The sequence below is a fragment of the Meriones unguiculatus genome, chromosome 2 (assembly GCF_030254825.1).
Source record: "Meriones unguiculatus strain TT.TT164.6M chromosome 2, Bangor_MerUng_6.1, whole genome shotgun sequence".
In the NCBI taxonomy this organism is placed as follows: Eukaryota; Metazoa; Chordata; class Mammalia; order Rodentia; family Muridae; genus Meriones; species Meriones unguiculatus.
In genome coordinates, this window is record NC_083350.1 from 14,926,649 (window position 1) to 14,948,383 (window position 21,735).

General features: G+C 48.3%; 1 protein-coding gene and 1 long non-coding RNA gene across 5 annotated transcripts in view; one reads left to right on the forward strand and one right to left on the reverse strand.

Moving 5' to 3' along the window:
• Window positions 1-21,735, reverse strand: part of Myo5b (myosin VB) — a 300,504-nt gene that overhangs the window by 51,712 nt on the left and 227,057 nt on the right. For all 4 annotated transcript variants that reach the window (XM_060377047.1, XM_060377045.1, XM_060377046.1 and 1 more), the window contains exons 17-21: window positions 20,486-20,572; window positions 7,218-7,329; window positions 4,304-4,515; window positions 2,098-2,254; window positions 1,171-1,410 (exon numbers count right to left, since the gene is read on the reverse strand). In XM_060377047.1, the coding sequence (XP_060233030.1) occupies window positions 1,171-1,410; window positions 2,098-2,254; window positions 4,304-4,515; window positions 7,218-7,329; window positions 20,486-20,572 (808 nt within the window). The remainder of the gene's footprint in view (window positions 1-1,170; window positions 1,411-2,097; window positions 2,255-4,303; window positions 4,516-7,217; window positions 7,330-20,485; window positions 20,573-21,735) is intronic.
• Window positions 10,517-12,742, forward strand: LOC132652094 (uncharacterized). Its single transcript, XR_009589584.1, has 3 exons — window positions 10,517-10,833; window positions 11,405-11,532; window positions 11,639-12,742. It is a non-coding gene; the product is annotated as an uncharacterized LOC132652094 (long non-coding RNA).

Sequence of the window (21,735 nt, forward strand, 5' to 3'; positions counted from 1 at the left end):
GCTTTAGAGTGAACAATAATCACTGGGGCATAAATGGAGCTGCAGACCAGTCTGCTCTATGTGAGAAGATCTTAAACAAAATGACTTGTCTATTCTCCTGCTCTGAGGTTATGAGAAGTGTCAAAATCTCCCTGGTACTAAGACTGATTTCTGTAATACAGCAGCCAGCCTGGGCCACAGTCTCTCCTATCTGGAACCTAACAGAATATCTGACATAATCCACCACCAAACAAAGCTCTTCTCAGGCATGGAAGAATAGATACTCAGACCACCTCACTGGTGTGAACCTATTTCCAATCAGTACACTACCCCAAAGAAGGAGCCAGTACCCCATGCTTGCCTAAGCTCCCTTTCACAGAGCTCCACCCACAGAGGGCTTCAACATTACCACATGGCTTATCTAATTGGTTGATGTGTGAAGATGGCCAGGGCTGAGAGAGAGGTAAAAGCTTAAAGAATGTAATACCAATGCCATACCAGACAGGACGCTCACATCTACCTCATGGGGACTATCACAAACAAACAAGGGAGCACGATGTGGGTACAGGAAGCCTTAGTGAACATGGGCAGTTGCTTAGCTGTACTGTGTGGCCTCTGCAGGGGCATGGTTGCAGGACTCTGGGGCGATCTATCAATTTCCTATTGCTGCCAGAAAAAGCACCATGAAGTTGGTGGCCCAGAACAACATAAGCTGCCATTTTGCAGCTCTAGAGGGAAGTTCTGAAAGCGGCCAGCAGGACACTTTAGCGGAGAACCACTGTTGGCTGTAGTTCCAGAAGGTGGTTTGAATGCTGTAGCTGGTGGGTCTGCACCTGCCATTGATTCTGTCTGCAGCTTTCCTTGGATGAGTGCCCTATGATCCCACGGGGTTCCACCTGGGAAACCCAAGGTCATCTTCCTGTCTAGATACCCTTAATTTAGGCACTTTTGCAAAGCCTCTTTCAGTGTGTGAGGGAGCAAGTTTATAGATCTTGGACATTAAGGCCTGGCATCTTTGTTGGGGAGCGACACTGTTCTGTGCATTACAGTCAGGAACTACTCTTAACGCCTGGGCAATACTCCTTTAGGTCTCTGGTACCTGCAGTTCACTGAGAAATCTCGGGTCCCTCTCAAACAGGCCCTTGTAGTCCACAAGCCTCAACACCTGAGTAGGAATTTCCTACCACTGACCTGGTCATCAATCTTCCGCTGTAGCTGCACGACTTTGTTCTCCATGCCCACGTTGAGGCGTTTCAAGTGCTCGGCAGAGCGGGCCTCGATCTTGAGGGCCTTCAGCTCCTGTTTGGCCTTGAGCCTCCGGAAGGCACACTGGATGACAACGGCTGCATCCCGCTGCCGCTGGAAATGTCTTCGTGCCATCCAGCCCCGGGCATACTTCTGGATGATGGTGGCTTTGTGCTCCCTGAGGACCTGGTGAGGACAAGCACACACAGCCCATGGGTTTGCTCTGCAGGTTGGGACAGGTACAGCTTCTGCAACCACTGTGAGGAAAGCTGGGCTGACATCTGAAGATTTGATAGAAAGTTTTAGCTAGGTTCTGTAGACCATGTGTCCACAGGGAAGCAGCTGTCAAACTCTTGTTTCTACCCTTATTTTACTAGATAGCTGTGGTGGTTTGGATAGGAATGGCCCCCACAGACTCATGTGTGTGAATGCTTGAACCATAAGGAGTGGTGCTATTTAGAGGCGTGGCCTTGTTGGAGGAAGTGTGTCTGTAGAAGTGGGCTTTGAGGTCTCCTATGCTCAAGCTCTGGCCGCTGTGGCACTCGGCATTCTTCTGCTGCCTGTGGATCAAGATGTAGAACCCTCAGGTCCTCCAGCACCACGTCTGCCTGCACACTGCCTGCTTCCTGCTGCGATGATGACGGACTAACCCCTGACACTAAGGCAGCCCCAGTAACATGCTCTCCTTCTCGAGAGTTACCGTGTCACGGTGTCTCTTCACAGCCAGAAACTAACAAGACGCAAGGAAGCCCAGTTTAAGAAGCTTAAAATTTGGAGACACCTAATTCATTCCATGAGAAAGAGGCAGTAGCCCCGGGACAGGGGCTCGGGGGTGCAGGGAGACGCTCACCTGGCCGTACGGCAGCTACTCACCTGGCGGTAGTTTCTGCGCACAAACATGGCCCGCGTGAAGGACTGGATGATGACTGCAGCGCTGCAGACCCTGCGGTAGGCCAGGCGGGCTCTCCGCATGCGGTACTGCTTCTGGAACACTATGGCTGCACGGGTTCTCCGCAGGTGCTCTGCCAGCCTGGGAGCAGAGACAGAAGAGCACAGGTGACATCAGGGAGAGGGAGCTGGCCAGCTGAGGTATTCCCTCTGTGGAACCCCTCCCTCCGGACCCCCTGCCCTGGCTTGACTCATGTCACCTTTCCCAAATGTAGCAATGCCTTGAGAACTTGACATTAGGTTCTAAATAGCAGAGTCACTTTTCCCCTTGTGCTCTGACAGGTCTTTCCACCAGTGCCAGGCCCACTCTGTGACCCTCACACCAGACTGCTCCTTGCATCAGGCACCCCTTGATTGCACCCTCAGCATTTCCCATTCATATATATATATGAACATATACTAGTATATATGAATATTACGTGCATTGGTGTTTTGACTGCATTTATGTCTGTGTGAGGGTGTCAGAAGCCCTGGAACTGGAGTTACAGACAGGTGTGAGCTGCCATGTGGGTGCTGGGAATTGAACCTGGGTCCTCTGAAAGAGAAGCCAGTATTATTAACTGCTGAGCCATCTCTCTAGCCCAGTATTTCCTGTTCTTAAGGGATCACACTGCTGTCTGTCCCTCTGCGTCTCCACAAGCTCAGAGATACCTCATTCACGCTGCTTTCCTGCATCTAGTTCAGGACCGGGCAGTGCTGGGACAGAACAAGTGTTTGCTGAGTGGAAGAAACCTCCTCGGGCCAGCAACTATCCCCACCAGCCTTCTCATTTCCCCTGAGCTTCCCACTCTCTCATTCTGTACTCCGCCCACCTCAGTAAGAGAGGGCCAGATGGATCCTTCCTACCCTTCTTGAGAACTCATTAGGTTCATTGCAAAGGCTCACAGAGAGGATCAGAATGCCAGCTGCTGGGTAGATCCTTAGAAAGCACTTAGCACTTAGCCCTGGGAAAGGAAGGACCCTCCAGTGCCAGCCAGAATCTACGTGCTGAGTTCAGTGTTCCCTAGTCTATCTCTCTGTCCTCTCTTCACACAAGGCCTTGTCCAACCCTTGTCCATGGACCAGATGCTCCATGTTGGGAGAATGCAGCATGCTGTTGCATTGTCACCACCAGGAAGCTTGAGGTGGTGGCCTCTGCAGTGACGGACAGTGATGATGATGGAGTAGGCAGGCAGGGATTGTGAGGAGCCACTCAGTTGACGCCCCCTCCCTTTCATCCCCACAGTTTCTGCACCAAAGCTTGTCTTAACGGAACCCATGTGACGTGGCACAGCATCCCTGGCTATGTGTGAGTGAGCAGCCTACGGGGAGCATGTGAGCAGGACCAAACAAAAGCAGCCTCTACCAAACTTAGGGTTGGGGTCTGTGTTCCTCTTTCTCTAGTGGAGACAGTTGAGCTGAGAAAGTGGCTCTGAAATACAAGATTTCGTGGCCATTCCCAACCTTTCTCCAAGGAGAGAGCACTGCGTTGAGGAGGGCTGGGTCTTAGTGTGAAAACCCACGTAAAGGTCTTGGAGGAGGGAGCATCTCACACCTGCCTCGCAGAGATGGCCTCTGCAACCCTATCACCCATCAGCCAAGGGCCATCAGGTGGGAAGAGAACGGTGACAGATGTTCCCTCTGCATGGCACAGGGTAGGGAAGAGAGCCTGACCGGTGCCGTGGCCCTCTGCAAGGCAGCTGCTGTAGCTGGCTGAGGCACGCCCTCTCCATGCTTTCTCAGGGCAGACATAATTCATAGAAGGGCTTCCCCAGACCTTTCCAGTTCCAACTGGAATTCAGGGGATTTTGAATTTCTAGTATAAATAATGAGGCTACATGCAAGTTAACTATATTCATCTCTTTCCTCCTAAAAGACATTATTTCACTCTGGGGTTCAGACAATGGAGAAACAGTGATTTGTACCCTTCGTCAGATGGTACTGGGTTAGTGTTGGTGGACTGGGGATAGGTTGGGGCATAAAGAGACACACGAACTGGATCTGCTCCCTGAAACAAGAAGGGAATGGAGGGATGCACACAGCCACTAGGAGCAAGTTACAAAGCAGATGGGCCCACGAGGAAGCACTGTCATTCCAGACAAAGAGGCCCTCCCCTTCCCGCTGACCCCGGAAGTATCCTGCCACGGCTCACCTGCGGGCTAGGTATCCTCTGTGGAACCTCTGCAGGGTTAAGGTCGCCGCCTTCAGCCTACGGTACTTCACTTTCTGCAGCCAGCCCCTGACTGTCTTCTGGATCATGATAGTAGCTTCCCGGAACTTGTCTGCCCGAAGCTTCTCCAGGTAGGCCACCTGGCCTGCCCGGAAGAAGATTTTGGTGCGGCCAAACTGGAATTTATCTGGATCCTTTACAAGATTGAGACGGAGAGTGGGTAGTTAGGGAACTGTGCACAGAACACTAGTCTTTCCTCGCCAGATTGCATGCGTACCCTCTACCCCCTGCCCCAGTAGATACACCTAGATTCTCAGTATACATTAAACAGACTTGAGTCTTCATGATGGGACAGACATGGGCCCAGGATATGGCCATTAAAAAGATACCTGACCTCAAAAATCCAATACCACGAGAAAGGCAGATAGAAAGGTAAACAGTAGACTGCTTTGTGGAGTGCGGGGGATTAGCGAGAAAAACAAACAAGCAATATTCAAAAGTGATGTTCTAGGCCAATGGTTCTCAACATTCCTCATGCTGTGACTCTTTAATACAGTTCCTCATGTTGTGGTGATCCCTAACCAGAACATTATTGTCATTGCTACTTTATAACTTCTATTTTGCTACTGTTATAAATTGTAATTTAAATACCTGATATGCAGGATCTCGGATATGTGAGCCCGAAGGGGTCAAGAGTCATAGGTTGAGAACCACTGATTTAGGCAGTTCTATGTCTAAGGAGGTGGGGACAGATGTGTGTGCACCAAAGGGGACAGCCATGAAGGTGGGAACAGAGGAGGATTCTAGAAGAACAAAGCAGATGCCACTGTCCTATGGGGACAAGAGGCAGGACAGGGCTACATACAGGGAACTGAAAGATGGCTATGAGAAGGAACCAGCCACCAAAGGCTTTGTGGGCTATGGTACAAAATGCGGATGGCATCCATGGGCCCAGAGCCTTTGTGGAGGCAATTACCTGGTCTAATAAACATTTGACCATTATTTAAATGACCACAGATGTGTGCTCATAATTATAGCTTGCAAATAACACTCAAATAAAACTCCACTATGAGCTTTTTTTCCAAGCATGTAATCACTGTCTTGGTTATATCTATGAGATTAAAATTAATTGCCCTTCCTTGAGTTCACCCCAATGAACAAGGAGAGATGAGCCAGAAGGGTATTTGTGGATAAGCCAGGAAGAGTAAACCACTGATGGCTGAGATTTCTGAGACTTCTTTGCAAAGAAGTTATCTGAGTGTGTGTGCGGGCCTGAAAACCATCAGCAGGAAGGAGCCAAACTCTGTCATACACCATGGTGGTTGCTTTGTCAGCTTGACACAAGCTGGAGTTATCCGGAAAGAGGAACCTCAGTTGAGAAAACGCCTCCTGCAGGCAAGTCTGTGGGGACATTTTAAACCCTTCCTTCCGGACACCCTGCCCGGAGCAGAGAAGGAACTCAGTACGTACTTAAGACAAGCCACATGAGGTTAAGGATAGGAAGGCATCCTGAAAGCCCTCGAAGGGTGAATCTACCAGAAGACCCATCTCCCTTCTTACTAGCTACAGTGGTTTATCGATCCCTCAGAAATGACCTAAGGAAGCATCTATCAACAAGCAGCCCATCCTCACAGACGGGGCTGGGAAGCCCTGCTGCTCAGCCCACAGCCATCTCCATCCCCATGTCTCCTCTGACCACTCTATCCTCAGTACACAGAGCACTCTGGAGAGGGAGGAACCAGGCATGTTGTCTTCAAGGCTAACTTGTGACTCAGCCAAAGTCCTATACAGTGGGAATGCTGTATCTGGAAGACACGGGCTAAGGCGTGGGGGAAAACCAGGAAGAAATACAACACCCTCAGGGAAGTCTCAAAGCACAAGTGAGCAGCCTATCTCCAGGACAGACCACTGTGCACAGCGGCCCTAACCAATCGTTCCAGATAGGGAGGCACCAAGCATTAGATGCCTGTGAAACCCTAAGCAGCTCATAGCCGCTTCCTATACTTCATCTTCCTCATCTGTGGATGGAAGGTTCTGCTAATAACCTTGGTAAGGGTGAACTATGACCTTGGACAAAGTGAAGGTCATTCATGTAGTCATGGAAGCTGCTCACAGGCTTGGGGCATAAACACCATGAGGCCGGCCCTGACACCAACAAGGAAGGAACTATTAGTGCTATATGGTAACCGAACTCAGCTGACCTTGAACACATTTTCCTAACCCATGAAAAAAGAGAGGTCAAAACATGTGCAACAATGGATGGACCACATCAAAATCACAGGTGATCAGAGTTCCGTCAGCCAAGCACAGCCTACACTGCCACCCTCTAACAACTGTCCCAGCCAGTTAGTATGCAGAGACATGTTTAATTTTTATCACCTCTTGAGAGGTATTTTGATGCTTTATCATCTTATGGATATTACTCTGCTGTACCTCTGGAACTCTCTGGAACAACTGAAATATTTAAGGATTTTCCCCTCCTGGTTCTAGTTTTACAATTTCCCAGCCTCAAAATGTGATTTTTGGGTTATTTCATTTAAAACAATTTTTCAAAGGCCTGAGAATCTGTTGCTTTATTTATAACAAGTGGAGGCTGGCTACAGATCAGAACTCCACTGGGTACTTCAGCTCTGAGAGGCCAGAGATGCTGGGGTAACAGAAGCAGCAGCTAGCAGCCACCTCCACACACTCTAGTGATCTGTGCGCCTAGTGTGCCAAGATGTGGGAAGGCAGGGGGAACTCTCAGTAGGGGACAGCAGGCTTTAATCCCAGGCACTGCTGCAGGAAATGGCTTGATAGTTTCGGTAGTTTCACAGGGATGAAGACAAAGCTGTAAATAGCCCCCTCCCCTCCATTGTTGGGGCTTTTGGTCCACTCCCTCCTATGACTGGATCACCTTGATGAGGCTCTCCAGGACGGACTTGCAGATACTCTTCTTGTCGGTGTTGGCAAGCTCTCTTTTCTTCATCAGCACCCGATACCGGTTGAAGAAGTCATGGTAGGTCCATCTGGAGGAAAAGCCAAGGTGGATCAGAAGGTGACCTTGGCTGCTGTCTCATGGAGTCAGGGCTATTGTACAAAGTTACTGTAGGGGTTTCAGAGCAGTCCCCAGGTACCTTTGTCCTTTCCACACCTTTTTAGGAACTCCAGCGGAAAGAGATTCCTGAAGTTGGGATGGGTAAATTGTCTGTTTTGGAGTTACCTACCATGAAGTCAGGGCCCCCATTTGTTCACACCCAGGGACATAGAGCTCTCTCTTTGGCTGCTACCACTGAAGTTGGGCACCTTACCTAGACACAGCTTTGTCCATGCAGTTTAGTCTTTGTCTTTGGGAACTCATATGATCTTTGTAAACACATTTCTAAGTGCAGGAAAGTATTGTGAGAATGAAAGTGTCCCCATCATGATCCCTTAGATCACTGCTCTTAATCTGAGAGAGAGAACAGGTCATCTTAGACACTGTCCACTCCAGAGTCCTTTTCACCCGACACCAAGGAAAAGGGTATGTAAAATAGGTACACAAACAGAACATTTACTGACAACAAATCAATGTGCTCACAGGTACAACAGTGGCAGGAATGTCAGTGGGGCTGCGCAACCGCTTTCTGATTGGATTTAAGGTCTGCTCTACCAAAGCAAGCACATGGCCAAGCACCTAAACCTGGGGAGGCTCAGAGGCTCCGGTGGTGACCCCACTGCTGTTACTCCATTAAATGGACACAGTATCAAGCTGTCCCAAAACTCCAACATCCAGTTACAGGGTTGCTACCAATACCTTAAGAAGCTATGGTGTTAGTTTATTATTTTCCTCTTAACTAGGGTAATTTAGGCTCCCCATGAAGATGTCCTCCATCTCCACATTACTGAAGAGACCTCTAACACACTGCCCATACAGGGAAGAATTCTTGGCTGTGTTCTGGTAGCTTTTAGAGGGCCTTCACCTTACCCCTGGCCACTGAGACTTCACACAAACAAATGCAGCCTCCTATACGGGACTGCTCATTCCCAGGAAAGCCGTCTTGGTTCACACCCACTGCTACTTCACCTCCTTACTTGGAAATGCTCATGACCTCCTCATGCAGTGGCCGAGTCAACATAAGCCCCCATCCAAGATGGCTTGGAGTTACAGCCTCAGCTGATGAGGTCAGTACAGCACCCCCCCCCCCCATCTTTCTATGTCCTTGGCCAATGCTGAGTGAGGCTGGCTTCAGGACATCAGGGAGGGCTTGTACGGCAGTCTGGAGGAACAGGCTATTGGTGCTTTGTTCAGATATCATTAGGAATTTCACTGAGGTGAGTCACCTGCTATCTCCTCTCACTGGTGGCCTTGCCTAGAGACTGTCTAGCTGCTTCAGACCAACCTGCTCAGGTGGTGGTGGAGAGTGAACAGGCTGTGTCCCTTTCCCTGGGACTCTTTTACCTCTGCAGAGTGTCTTTTAGAAGCTTCAGAGAGAGGAATGCTGTGGGGTTTTGGGAACCCCCAAGGTGAGGAGACATATTACACTCAAGGTCCCCCTCCCCAGAGCCCCTCTGCTTCAACAGCAGCTGAGCCTTGGAGGGAGACAGACTGATGTAAATAGGAATAACATTTCTATTTGTCTGTATTTCCCCTTCTATGACAGTTGATTAAAGACAGTTCCTTTCCTTTTTGAGAAAGGATTTCAAGTACCCTGGGCTGGCCTCTAAGCCCCATGAAGCCAAGAATGACCTTGGGCTCTGGATCTTCTTTGCCTTCACCTCCTAAATGCTGGATTACAGGTGTGCAGCATGCCTCTGCTCGAGTCTGTATCTTGTTCACAAGCAAAAGCTTTTGAGATGTCATATGCTATGAATTTATCCTTTTATGATCTGTTCATGTGTATGGTATTTTGCCCACATGTATGTCTGTGCACTACATATGTGCCTGGTACCTGCAAAGGCCAGAAGAGGGCACTGGGTTCCTCCTGGGCCTAGAGTTATAAATGGTTGTGGGATACTACCTGGCTGCTAAAAATCAATCGTGGGCAGCCAGTGCTCTTAGCCACCGAGTCATCTCTCTTCAGCCCCAAATTTTCCCTGTTAAAGTATACAGTTAAAATAACTTTTAAGTGTATTTGTGAAGTTGTGTAACTATCCCCAGTTTTCAATTCCAGAACATTTTCACAACTCCCCTTCCCCCAAATAAACCCTCATACCCATGAGCAGTTTTGCCAACCCTGGGAATCACTAATTTACTCTCACTTCTCGGCTTTTAACTGGCACAGACTATCTTAAGGATGGAAGGCAGAGGGCACCTTGAGCCCCTGAGGACTCTGTCTTGGGGCAGGAAAGGGGTCCCCTTGCCCTTTATATTCTACTCACGAAACCGAAACGTCCCCACCCTCCAGCTGTGGACTACCTGCCATCTTTAACAGGTACCTTACCAATGGAAACAGGTAAGGCCATTTTCCCAGTTAAATGTGAATCAGGTATGGATTCTGTGTAAGCAGCTAAGTCTGCTGAGCTTTCCTAGGCACTTTCTGCCCTGGCCCTACCCTCGGAAACTTCTCCCTAGAGAAATACGGGCTTGGCTAGGAACCCAGTGGAAAAGCGCCCATGAAAGAGAGCTTCTGTGTTTCCGTATCCTCCCCCCCCCCAGCATCTCGGAATGCTGTGGTTTGATGTGTGCTTTTCCCTCAGGCGCTGGGCGCTATCTCCTAGCTGACGCTTGAAGGACACTTCTCACATTCCGCACCGTGGCTATTTGTGTACTCACTCGTCTCTGTGAGTTTGCAGTTCTGCTGGGAAATAATTAAGACATCATTTAGCCAGGCTAAAATCCTGAAATGTTTCTAATTTGAAAATCTCTTACTGCTGACAGATCCACAACTGAAGGAAATTATGAGGGTGGGGAGAAGTGACTTCTAAGACATCAAACGCAGTTTGCAATGAGCTCAGAGCACAGGAACCACAGAAGGTTGGCTCTGACCTTGGCTGTCACTGTGACTCAGGTAAAGGCCTGGCTGGATGCCTTATCACCTCTGCCTACAAAACAGAGTCACCCATTTCACAAAATCACCTGGGCTTCTGTAGCCAATGAGTCATCATAGGAATGCCGGGAAGGCTGTCCATTACAGTCCTTCCTGCTGAAGGCACTCAGCCCTGATAACTTGCAAACACATTTTGAAATACACCTGCATAAGGAGAGGGTGGTGCAATGAGGCTGGGAAAGTGGGATGCTGAGAAGGAAGCCCTGGCCTGGGGAAGGGACCCACTTCCCCAGGAGACAGCCTAAGGGATGGGAGTGCGCTGTGAGGTCTTGGCATCATCATTTACCACGGAGTCCTGAATCAACATGGGTTTTCCTTTCCGTGTGTGGACCAGTGTGTGTCTAGAGAGAAAACTCTTGTGGTAAAGTCCCCATGCGTGGAATAGGAAAAGCTGCAAAGTGAAAATAAAAAGAGCATTTGATTCTTTCATCAAAGGAGAATTTAACAGGACAGATCTGAACATGTGCTCAACTTAACGACATCAACGCAGAGGAAGACAGCTCGGTAAGATCACAGACTGGCCTAGGATTTGCTTTGTGGACTCTTGGTCTCCCACCCTCCTGATCTATCCTGGATCCCAAAGCTCTGAGACCTGTCCTTGCAGGTCTGTCAGCACGTGGATGTTCTCTTCTGCTAGCCTCGAGCCTTCTTTAACCATGTTCCTTTCAGGCACTTCAATCCTCTCAGCCGCAAACCTATTAGTGTCGTGTCTCTGTAACCCGTTGTTTATTATAGTTGAATAGCATTTTCCTGGCCATTCAAATGGCTGGACCCTCCCTGTTAAACCTTTTCTACCAGTGTCTCTTAAAGGGGCTGCTAAGGACTGAGGGTGTTAATTCTTCAGTGGAGGAGACTCCCACACAATACAGGGTATACTGCAACTGGGCCGTCACCACTCCCTCATTCACCGAGACCCTGAACAACAAAAAGCTCTCAACATCTGCAAGAACTTTTTGTTGGGGATTGTAATAGTTTTGGTTCAGAAGGCCTTAATTAGCAGCCACCACTGTCATCTAAACAGTGTGGATCCTTCCCTGCCAGATGACCCTGACATGTCTTCTCTCCCTTGGTACAGCACTGTGTTTCACTGGCTGCAAAGTGTCCATTCCAGAGGATGGCCTGACATGCTATTCTATCTCAGGAGCAGAAGAAAAACTCCGAGACTACGACCAGCTCCGGCCAGAACTCCAAGTTGTCCCGGAGGTGGGCTCCCCCACTTCCTTAGCCTTAACTTTCTCCCTGGATTTTAACTCATATGCTAAGTGCCTGGCTGAGCATTCTAGACTTCAGTATCGTGCTTCCTTTTCAGAAATGGCCTCCTGCACTTGCACTCTGGCCTGGCTAAATAGTCAGAGCTGGGTGTGTGGGACAAGCTCAGGACTATGCCTGCTTCCAGGCTAGGCAAACATTCATCAGAGCCTTCAGTCTGGAGAAATGCCTTCTTACAATGAGTTTTCCAGGCTTGAGACATCGAGGGAATGACACAGAACACACAGTTGCTTGGGGTGTTGTTTGGGCTGACCAAGTTCCCAGCACTTAGAGCCTCTTACTGGATTTAACCATCACCCTGTGAGCCGTTCTGCAAGGGAAGGCCTGCTGTGAGGTCGTCAGTGAGCTGGGCGACAGAGGGGAAAGACCGGCCACAGATGCACAACTTGGTGCTGCTCTCCCTCTTTAGCCTATTTCCTCATGAAGACATTGGTGTGACTACATAAGCCCAGAGATTGCCTCCTGAGGAAGACTTTTGTATGACGTTCTAACTCAAACTCTATGATGTCAAATCACAAGGAAGTTGCCCTGAGGATGCCATGGTCCAGTCTCATGGGCCCCTTAGAAAATGGTGAGGAATCCTTTAGGGCTTTCAGGGTAACCTATGCTTTTGACTACTGTAAGGACAGACATATCCTTCACTGTTCTCTTCTGGGAGGACTTGATTCAGTCACAGTCTTTCTGGGATTTGTCTCCTCATTCATAAAATGTAAGTGATGCCACCCATCTTGCCAAGCTTAAGAGTAGATATGATCCTTTCATAAAATGGTGCTGGGACAATGGTGTATCCATATGCAACAATGCAGTTGGATGTCCTGCCTCATACCACACATATGCTAATTCAAGTGGATTACCTAAAACTATGAAAGACTTGGAAGAAAACCTTACTACAAACCTTTGTAGCCTTGTGTGGACAGTGATTTTTTTAGATATATTATCTAAAGCACAAATAAAGAATAAAACCAGACAAATTTGACTTCATTAAAACTGAAGGGCAAGCAGGCACAGTGGAACATGCCTTGGCACTCAGGGAGGCAGAGGCAGGCGGATCACTGTGAGTTTGAGGCCAGCCTGTTTACAAAGCGAGTCCAGGACAGCCAATATATAGAAAAACTCTGTCTTGAAAACCAACCAACCAAAACAAAACCCCAAAACAAAAACAAAAACGGAAAAGGAAAAAAAAAAAAACCCTGAGAGTTTTTCCATTTAAAAGAATATGATCAAGAAAATAAAAGGAATAATCATAGAATTTGAGACAATATGTGCAGATGGCTAGTAATAGTCTCTTATCAAAAATAAAACACTTATTACTCAACAACAGACAAATAGTTCAATTTAGAAATGTGCAAATGACTTGACCATATGCATCTCTGGAGAATTCACACAAATTACTCCAAACACATGAAAAGATACTTAACATCAGAAACCATCAGGGAAACACAAATCAACATTACAGTGAGGTATCACTTCACATCCCCCAGATGGCTGTGATAGAAAAGATACAAATGTATTTTGACGACCGTGTGTGGATATGGGGCCCTTTGTCTACTGCTCGTGACTGTAAAATTTTATCTGTTGTGGAGACACTGTGACAGGTCCTCAGAGGGGTAAATTGAGTTACCGTAAGTTTCAGCTATTCCACTGACAGCTATATAATGAATAAAAATGAAAATAAATGTCTGCGCACAAACATGTACAAGTCTAGGCGTGTGGCACACACCAGCAATCCCAGCACTTGGGGGGGGGGTAGAGACCAGAGGACTGCAAGGCCATGGCCAGCCTGGGCTCTGTCAAGTAGCCCTGGCTGAAAACAAACAAAAAGAGCATGGACAGACATGGTCACGGCAGCATTCAAACACGGGCTGGAGAGACGGCTCAGTGGTTCAGAGAACACGCTGCTCCTCCAAAGATCCTGAGTTCAATTCCCAGCACCCACACGGCAGCTCACAACTGTCCATGCCATCTTCTGGTGTGCAGATGAGCATGCTAACAAAGTACCCATCCCTATAAAACAAACATGCAAAAGTAAAGACCGAAATGTCTATTAGCTGATGAAGGAAAGAAACTTTGGTAAACAAGGAAACATCATTCAGCAGCATGATGTTTGAGCCCTGTTAACAGTCCTAATGAAAGGAGCTACACATAGAGGGCTAAAAGTTCTAGCTGCTTTTATACACAACATTCAAATCAGGGAAATCTTCAGAGAGAATTTGCTAGGGCTTGGGAGGAGGGCTAGGGCTTGGGAGGAGGGCATGAGAAGAGACCACTCCTTTCCAGGACAATGAAAATAGCATGAAACTAGACGGTGATGAAGGTTATACAAGCTTGAATCACAGAAATGAAAATCACTGACTGACTTGGGGGTGAAGCTGACAGTGTATGGATTATGAGTGGCCATCGTGAGGTGACATGTGTTCTCATTGTCGTCCAGCACTAATGTCCCCGCAGGAGTCCCTAGTGCAAAGGCTGGCACAGTATGCTCACTGTTTCACAAATAAACCTGTATTCCCCTCTGCCACCTACTGGTGCCCCAGGATTCCTGAGGAGCCCAAGCTTAGCCTTAGTGTGGCGCCAGGTATGTGGAGAGACAATCCCTCATTGTTATCTCTGAGCTGGGACTAAAGCACAAACCAAGGAGACTTCAGGGAAACCCAGTCAGGCCCAATGTGGCCTGGATGGGTTTGGGGTATATCAAAGTCAACATGTACTTCTAGGGTAACGGTTTTCTGATAGAAGGATTAAAAGAAAAAAAATCAATGAGAAGCTGGACATGCTGGGGCATGCCTAGATACCAGCACTCAGTAACCTGAGGCAGGAGGATTTCCAGCTTGACATGAACCTCGTCTACACAGCAAGATCTAGTCTCAAAAGAAACCATGAACTCGGTATATAGCTCAGTAGTAGAACACTTGTATAGCAGGTACAAAGCCCTAAGTGTGAGCCCGACATAGCAAAACCCAAAAACCACCAATAAAATGCATCAATGGAAATATTCTTAAGTCATTGAGAAACCTTGTCAAACTGTAAATGCTCAGGACTCCATCTCAGCATCTGATTTCATGGGTCTGAAGAGGAGTGCTGGGTTCTTAGCTTGGAAGTGAGACCTCCTGCCTGGGATGTACAGGCCTGAGTAGAACTAGTGGGTCAGACCCCCCAAAATAGAAGGGGAGACAAAGCTCCAACAGCCAGAGATAAGAAAGCACTTCATTCCCGGCTGCTTTCTGCCGTACACACTCCCAGCCACACATTTAAGAGCAAAGGCAGCAGCTGCACGTCGGCTCCAGATTCAAATATGTAAGCTAGGAGTCCAGCTGCCAAGGACTCCATCTAATGCTATAATTTTAAGTAATTTTCTCCCGTATGGATTGGAGGAGGTAAAGCTGGCAAAGCAAGAAGTCTCTTCAGCAAGCACCACTCATGGTGGCACATTCCTGTAGCTCATTACTCGAAAGGCTAAGGCAGAAGGATTTCTACTAGTCTGAGTCCAGCTTAGGCTCTCCATGATCCCAAAGCCAGTCTGGGCTGAGAAGTGAGACCCTGTCTCAAGATAAAAAGTAGTATAGTATTTTCAAGAATAGGATGAGAACTAAGTCCATGCAGTTTTGCTTTACCTCTTTTTACACAAACATTGTATGCTTGGTTGAGCACTGTGGCCCCACAGTTCTTGCAGTTACAAAGCTGTGAGAGAGCCTAGGGATGGCTAAGTGTGCAGACAGAAGAGCCAGGGCAACAGGGAGCTGCCTGGGGGCTGCCTTCCTAGACACTCCATCACCGTTCTCTGCTCTTTACAATGAGCATATTTCTTAGCTACTGCGCAGTTTCAAATTGAATGCTACATTTTCATTATAAGTCAGCCTCCCAAAGAGCTGTAATTCTTTGGGCAGATAAAAGTAGACAGGTACTCTGAAGCTTGCGGGAGAGCGGGAGAGCCAGAACATTGCTGCTGGCTCGCCATGCCACACTTGTTCCCACTGCTTGAATTTGGGAAGTTTAGGAGTGCTGATTATGTCTTTATTTTCAAGTAGAAGAAAGAATTCCTTTCAAGGCTTCAGTTGGGTTGGATGCAAGAGCTATCTGAAAGGCTTGAGCCCTTGGGAAGGGACTTTGTGGAAGAGTTGTCACAGTTCTTTATAATCCTGGACAGTGCCTTTCTTTCCATTTTTCTTCCTTTATTTCCTTCCTTTTTCCCTCCCTCCCTTCCTTTTTATGTGTTTCAAATAAGAGAAACACAGGAAGCTGTTACAAAGTGGGAATTTCCCCAATCACAGGAGCCATCTGACAGAGGCTTGGGCAATGCTTTGCACACTTGTGCAGTCACTTAATAAACAAACTCAAGGGAAATCACTCCCCTATGTGCATTCTTAGCAGCTGCAGAGGTGAATCCTTTTTTCCCATGAATCCTAAGCTGCTTAAGTCCCTATGGGTCCCCAGGTCAGGTCCCCAGGATGGCTGCTCATAAGGGCACACTAGATGCTGGAGCTTGGTTTTGACAAGAGGACGAAAGGGATTAGAATCCACACACAGCTCCATTTCAACATTAACCAAAGTGCTCCTTTCCATAATCTAACATTTCCCAAGGTAGCTTGGGAAGGAACAACTTCTTGGACCCTCTAGCAAAATGTGTTAAGGCTACAAATGCGAGTAGGACACAGAAAACATGTGTTGGACCTAAGCCTATGCATTTAAGCTACAGCTTTGTGCAGCATTTCCTGCAAAACCAGAAATACATCCTTTCTTCTCTGCACGTTCTAGAACACCTGTAATTACAAAAAGAAAAGGCACAGAGACACGCACAATTACCTGCTGGACAGGGCTCTGATATAAATAGGACACGGGAAGAGGTATTTGCCAGGTAGGCTGTAAGAAGCCAGCAAGCTGTAGCATGCCAACCCTGCCAGCGGCAGCTCTCTCTGTAGCCAGGTGGGCTGAACAGTAGGTGCCACTTCAATATGGAGCTAAACATGCAGCATGCCAACGGTCCTCTTTGCTGCCTGGAAGAGGCATAGGGCACACCCATAGTATGAGCTTGCTAGGACTGACAGGCCAGCAGTCCCAAGAGAATACCAGGTTGGCTGAGAAGTACTGTAACCGGCCTGCCATCAATGGAGTGACAGCTCCTGCCGTGTCTTCATGAATCTGAACCCTTGCTCTTCAAGGCCCAGCTTAAGCCTCACTCCTCGGAGAGGCCACAGCTTCTCCCATGCTTGCACTACATCCTTACATCTCCCTGTGCATTGTTGCCTAAACTGCTTCAAGCCCGTGACTTCCGGCTTTGAGCTCCTGGTGGGTAGGGGTACCAACACAGGTCTGGATGCTCCATAGGGAGGCATGGAGGAACACTGGTGGGAGCTGCAAAAGGCCGTTCTCATTCTAAACAGAGCTCTGACGAGACCCCGGAAGTAAAGGTCCATTTCTTCTACCTTTAAAACAGATGGTGTGGTGCTGGAACAGCCAAGCCTGTGGAATACAGCAGCACACTCTGTCACTATGACTTCACAGGAAAGGCTGTGCGAAATCTCAGCCAGTGAATCCGAGGGGGCAGGGGGATACAGAACCCTGTGTGGGATGTAGAGTTAGCCCGCCATATGCATCCTCTTCCTGATGCCCATGGAGGCCCTTTCTGAGTGACTCCTTCTGAAAGTCACCCGTCCTACCATGAAATAAATCAGTTACAGTTACTGGTGAAATAGGTGGTTCCTTTTATATGGAGATGGGTCTTCTCCCTCCCCCATCCCCCGCCGCCCCCTCCGTCCTAGACTATCGCACTGTCACACACTTCTCCTGTGTTTTCTTCATAGCTTGACACAATGCTATTGTATGCAGTTCACAAGATCTCTGACTAATGACAAGTTATCCATAGGGACAAACACCCCAGGTTTCTCTGCTCACCTCCAGGACACTGCACAGCATAGGCATGGTTCTTGAGTGCACACCTCCCTAAGCTTGTTTTACAATAGCTTAGTTCGTGTGGGGTGTGTGTGTGTGGTGCTAGGGATTGAACCAAGGCTTTGTAAAATGCAAAGCATGCACATTACCACTGAGCAACACCACCCAGCCTTTTTGTACAACATGTAAACTAACCTTTTTAGTTGCCTGGAGAGTTTGGGGGAATTGCAGACTCAAGGTCACACATGAACAGGGATTTCACAGAAAGAAAACGAGAATTTTTTTTCACGTTCCCTCAGATGTTTATGTCCGTACAGACCCAGCTGTGTCGGGATGAGCCTTTGTTTGGAGGTGGCCCGTCACTGGCTTGAATAGCACTGCTGGGCAGTGACACTGTGTAAGCAGAAGGGCAGCGATTCCAGAACAAACTCAGCCGCAGGCTGGGCACCCAGCAGCCCACATCCGTCTGTGGGCCTCACCGTGAAACATGCTACATGATAGCGTGTCCTTTCCACCCACATGTGGTCATGTAATAACATCCTTTCTTCCACAAACTGTCCTTTTTTTTTTTTTCTTCAAGAAAAATCTGGTCACAGCCCATTCAGCCCATTTGCTGATCACTGATGGGTCACAGTTCTGAGAACCAGTGGACTGGTAATGGCTGATCTAAAGATGCTTTTTCATTAGGTGATCTGTCTTGGGAGCCCAGCAGAAAACAAGAGCCAGGAGAACAGCACCCTTAAAAATGTAGCTTGGAAGCACCCTCAGATCCTCCTTCAGTCCTTCAGCTGAATGAAATTGTGTCAAATCTGAATCCAGGACCTGTGACAGGCACTAGAAGGCAGCAGAGGCAATGAGAAGACAAGTACGGCTTATGTCAGGTCCAAGACTTACTCTGCCAATCAAAAGGCAACGTCAGATACTACAAGAACAGACTGGAGTGGAGGGGTGGGGGTAGCAGGTGGAGTCTGTACCTACTTCTGTCCAGACCTTCAGATGGAAACATGAGACAGGGGACCCCAGGATGCTGCCTCTTGCTTCTCAAGGAAAACGTGGTTGAAAAGCCTTTCACACGGCTCCAGCAATTACCCTGGACAATGCCTGCACCTTCTTGGCCTTGAAAAGCTGCCTGGAAGCTGTAGGTTAGTAAACCATTCTCGCACTTTCCAGGTCAAATGCAAATCCCCGATTCTATTAGCAATTTCCCTCCCAGGCCTGACGTGTGGGAATTGTTTAAGGTTAAGCTATTTACGGACGATTAACCACATATATGAAACTGGTCCTTCCACTGCAGGGGAAAGTGCCAGGTACAAACAGGAGGGAGGCCTGGCTACCTCCATGCTGGCTCCTTTTACCTCCAAAGAGGGATGTCTCAGAGCAGTGGATCCTAACAGGCAGGCTCCAGGGCTGCCACAGTACTTTGCCCAGTCCTGGCTGTCAGCAGAGGGCATTCCATATCATTGTTAGTGACTTTGGGAAAGCCAGTGTGGTGACCACCCACCCTCCACCTCTATTTCAGGGAAGCTCCAGAGGACAGCCACAGTCTTGGTGTGGCTTCTCCAGGCTGTAGTGTAGTTCTGTGTGGTAGCCATGGCATAGGTCAGATCATGAGAGTCCTCTATTTTGTTTGTGTGTAGGATGTTTGTGTTCATATGTGTGTGTACATGTGAGGGTCAGAGGTCAACACTGGGTATCTTTCTTGATTGTTCTCCACCTTATTTCTTTTCTTATTTTACTTAGAGACAGGGTCTCAGAACCTGGGCCTTATCAAGTGGCTTGGGTGGCTGGCCATTGGACTTCAGACATTAGCCTGTCTCTGGTGGCCCCACCCTCACCCCAGCAATGGGGTTATAGACAACACTTCTCCTGCTGGGTATCTGATCTCAGGTGTCATACTTGAGTATCGTCTCCCCAGTTTCTGCGAAAGTTTTGAAGAAGTTGTACTTTTTTGTAATAGATTTGATTTCACGTTGAAAGCTAAAGAGGTCTAGCACTAGGGGAGAAGATAAGCAAATCAGGTAGCACATATATAAAGGCTCTCTAGTCTACGCATGTGAAATTCTATCACATGCTACATACACAGAACCTGAAAGATATAATGTTAAGCGAAACAAACCAGTCACAGGGAGGACAGATGCCACATAACTCCACTTAGTTGAAGCATTTAGAGTTGACTAGTCCAAAGACAGAAACAGAAAGGCCGTCTGCAGGGGCTGTGGGCAGGGACGGGGTGCTGTATAATAGTTTGATATGGTTTGCCATCTGAAGGTTCCTGCCTTAGAAGCTCGGTCCTGGAATGGTGGTGTTGGGGTGGCGAGATAATTAAGGCAGGCAGGAATAAGGGGACGATGGGAAAGCTGGTAGGCCAATTGGGGGTTGGCCTCCAGGAGGCTGAGGGACCCAGGTACAGTCCCACTTTTTGTTGGACTATGTTTTTACTCCTTCCTACATAACCTTGGGCTTTCGGACTAACTGTGACCATATAGAGGCATTTTGAAAAGGCAGTCTGCACAGAGTGTTTTTGTTCATTCAGGTATTTTGCTGCAGTTAAGGGAGGAGAGGCTGAAACAGCCAGCTATCTTGAATGGGTAGAGTTTTGGTTTTGTAAGATTAAGGGAATTCTTGAGGTGGCTGGTAGCAATAGCTATAAACATCCAAATATACTTAATGCCACTGAACTGTATACTTGAAATAGTAAAGACAGTAAGTATTATCTTATCATATTTTGTCACAATACAATTGGGGAAAAGATGAAGGATAAGGCTGAGAACTCTGGCTAGCTCATCACCCAGATCAATTCTAATTTGAAACCCTTCCCCAAAGCATGCTCCTGGTAGCCAAGCTGAAAATATTATTTCTGTCAGCATCTCCCTGGGTCTTCAGGACTTAGGCGCATTTGCGGAGGCTCTGTCTTGGACTGTCAGCACATCCCTTGGTTCACCGGGGCTCTACACGCTGGTGCTCTGCAGTAGCCTGAGGAGGGCATGGCTGGTGACCGTACCTGGATGGGTAGCCGGCGGCGCTGATCCGAATGGTCTCCAACACTCCGCAGGCTCTGAGTTGCTGCACGGCTCTCTTCGGGTCGAAGCTGCCAAGTAAGGAACATCATGAAGGGATGCTGGCATTGAGAGAAGGGAGAGAAGGAACGCTCTCCTGTCCTGCAGCATATGAGACACAAGTCGCCACCAAGCTGCGGATGGCCACACCCTAGGTCAGGGTAAAGCGCAGACTGAAGGGTCGAAGAACCATTTGTTTTATTTTTCGAGACAGGGTTTCTCTGTGTAGCCCTGGCTGTCCTGGAGTCAATTTGTAGACCAGGCTGGTCTTGAACTCACAGAGATCCACCTGCCTCTGCTTCCTCGAGTGCTGAGATTAAAGGCATGCACCGCCATGCCCGGCTCTGTGCCCATTCTCAGTGCCATCCTTTCCTTTGCCCACTTTGCCTATCTGAGTCCTGCCCACCTTCCCAGTCTCGCTCCTGTCTGTTCTCCAGAGCTTGCCCTGAGCACTTCCACACAGATATGTGTGTGTGATGCAAGGAGGGGAAAGAAGAGGACAGGGCTCAGCGTTGGGATACTCCGTGGTGAAGGTGCTGAAGGGAAACCCTGGGGAAAGATAGCACGAGATTAGCATGGTCAGAAATCTTATTAGGGACCAAACCGACCCAGAATTAGTCACATTTCAAAATTTGCTGGGACGGATGCCCCACTCAGAGAAGTGATGGGGAGTGAATGTACATGCCCTTTTTTTCTATCTGTGGCTCAACTGAAGCCAATGGCTACACTTCTTTCGTTTTTTGCAATCTGGAGATGAAAGAACAAGTCTGAGGACCCACTGGGCTCGCAGCCTGGGAGAGCATAGTGGCTCTGGCAGAAACCCTGATGAGGCTGTAGACAGTTGTCTTACCCTGCCAGATGAAGAGAGGTGGGAGTTACACCAGCCTGAGAACCTGTATGAGCCCACAGGACAAACCCCTGGCATGCCCTCCATCACTCTCCCGGACAACCCAGGTGCTCCTTTGCAGCTGCACAGCCCACCTGGACTCTGGAATTCTAAGGACAGAGCTGGCCTGGAGACAGCTGCCCTCTGTCAGGCTCTGTGAGACTAACTACTTGTCTTTGTGTGACCTGCCCTTGCCCGCATCACTCCCTCGTGCTGCTTGCCACACAAGCCTGCCTCATGAGTCATGAAGCTATGGCATCTGGTGATCCATGTCCTGACCTTGCCTAGCTTCACACGTGCATTTTCCTA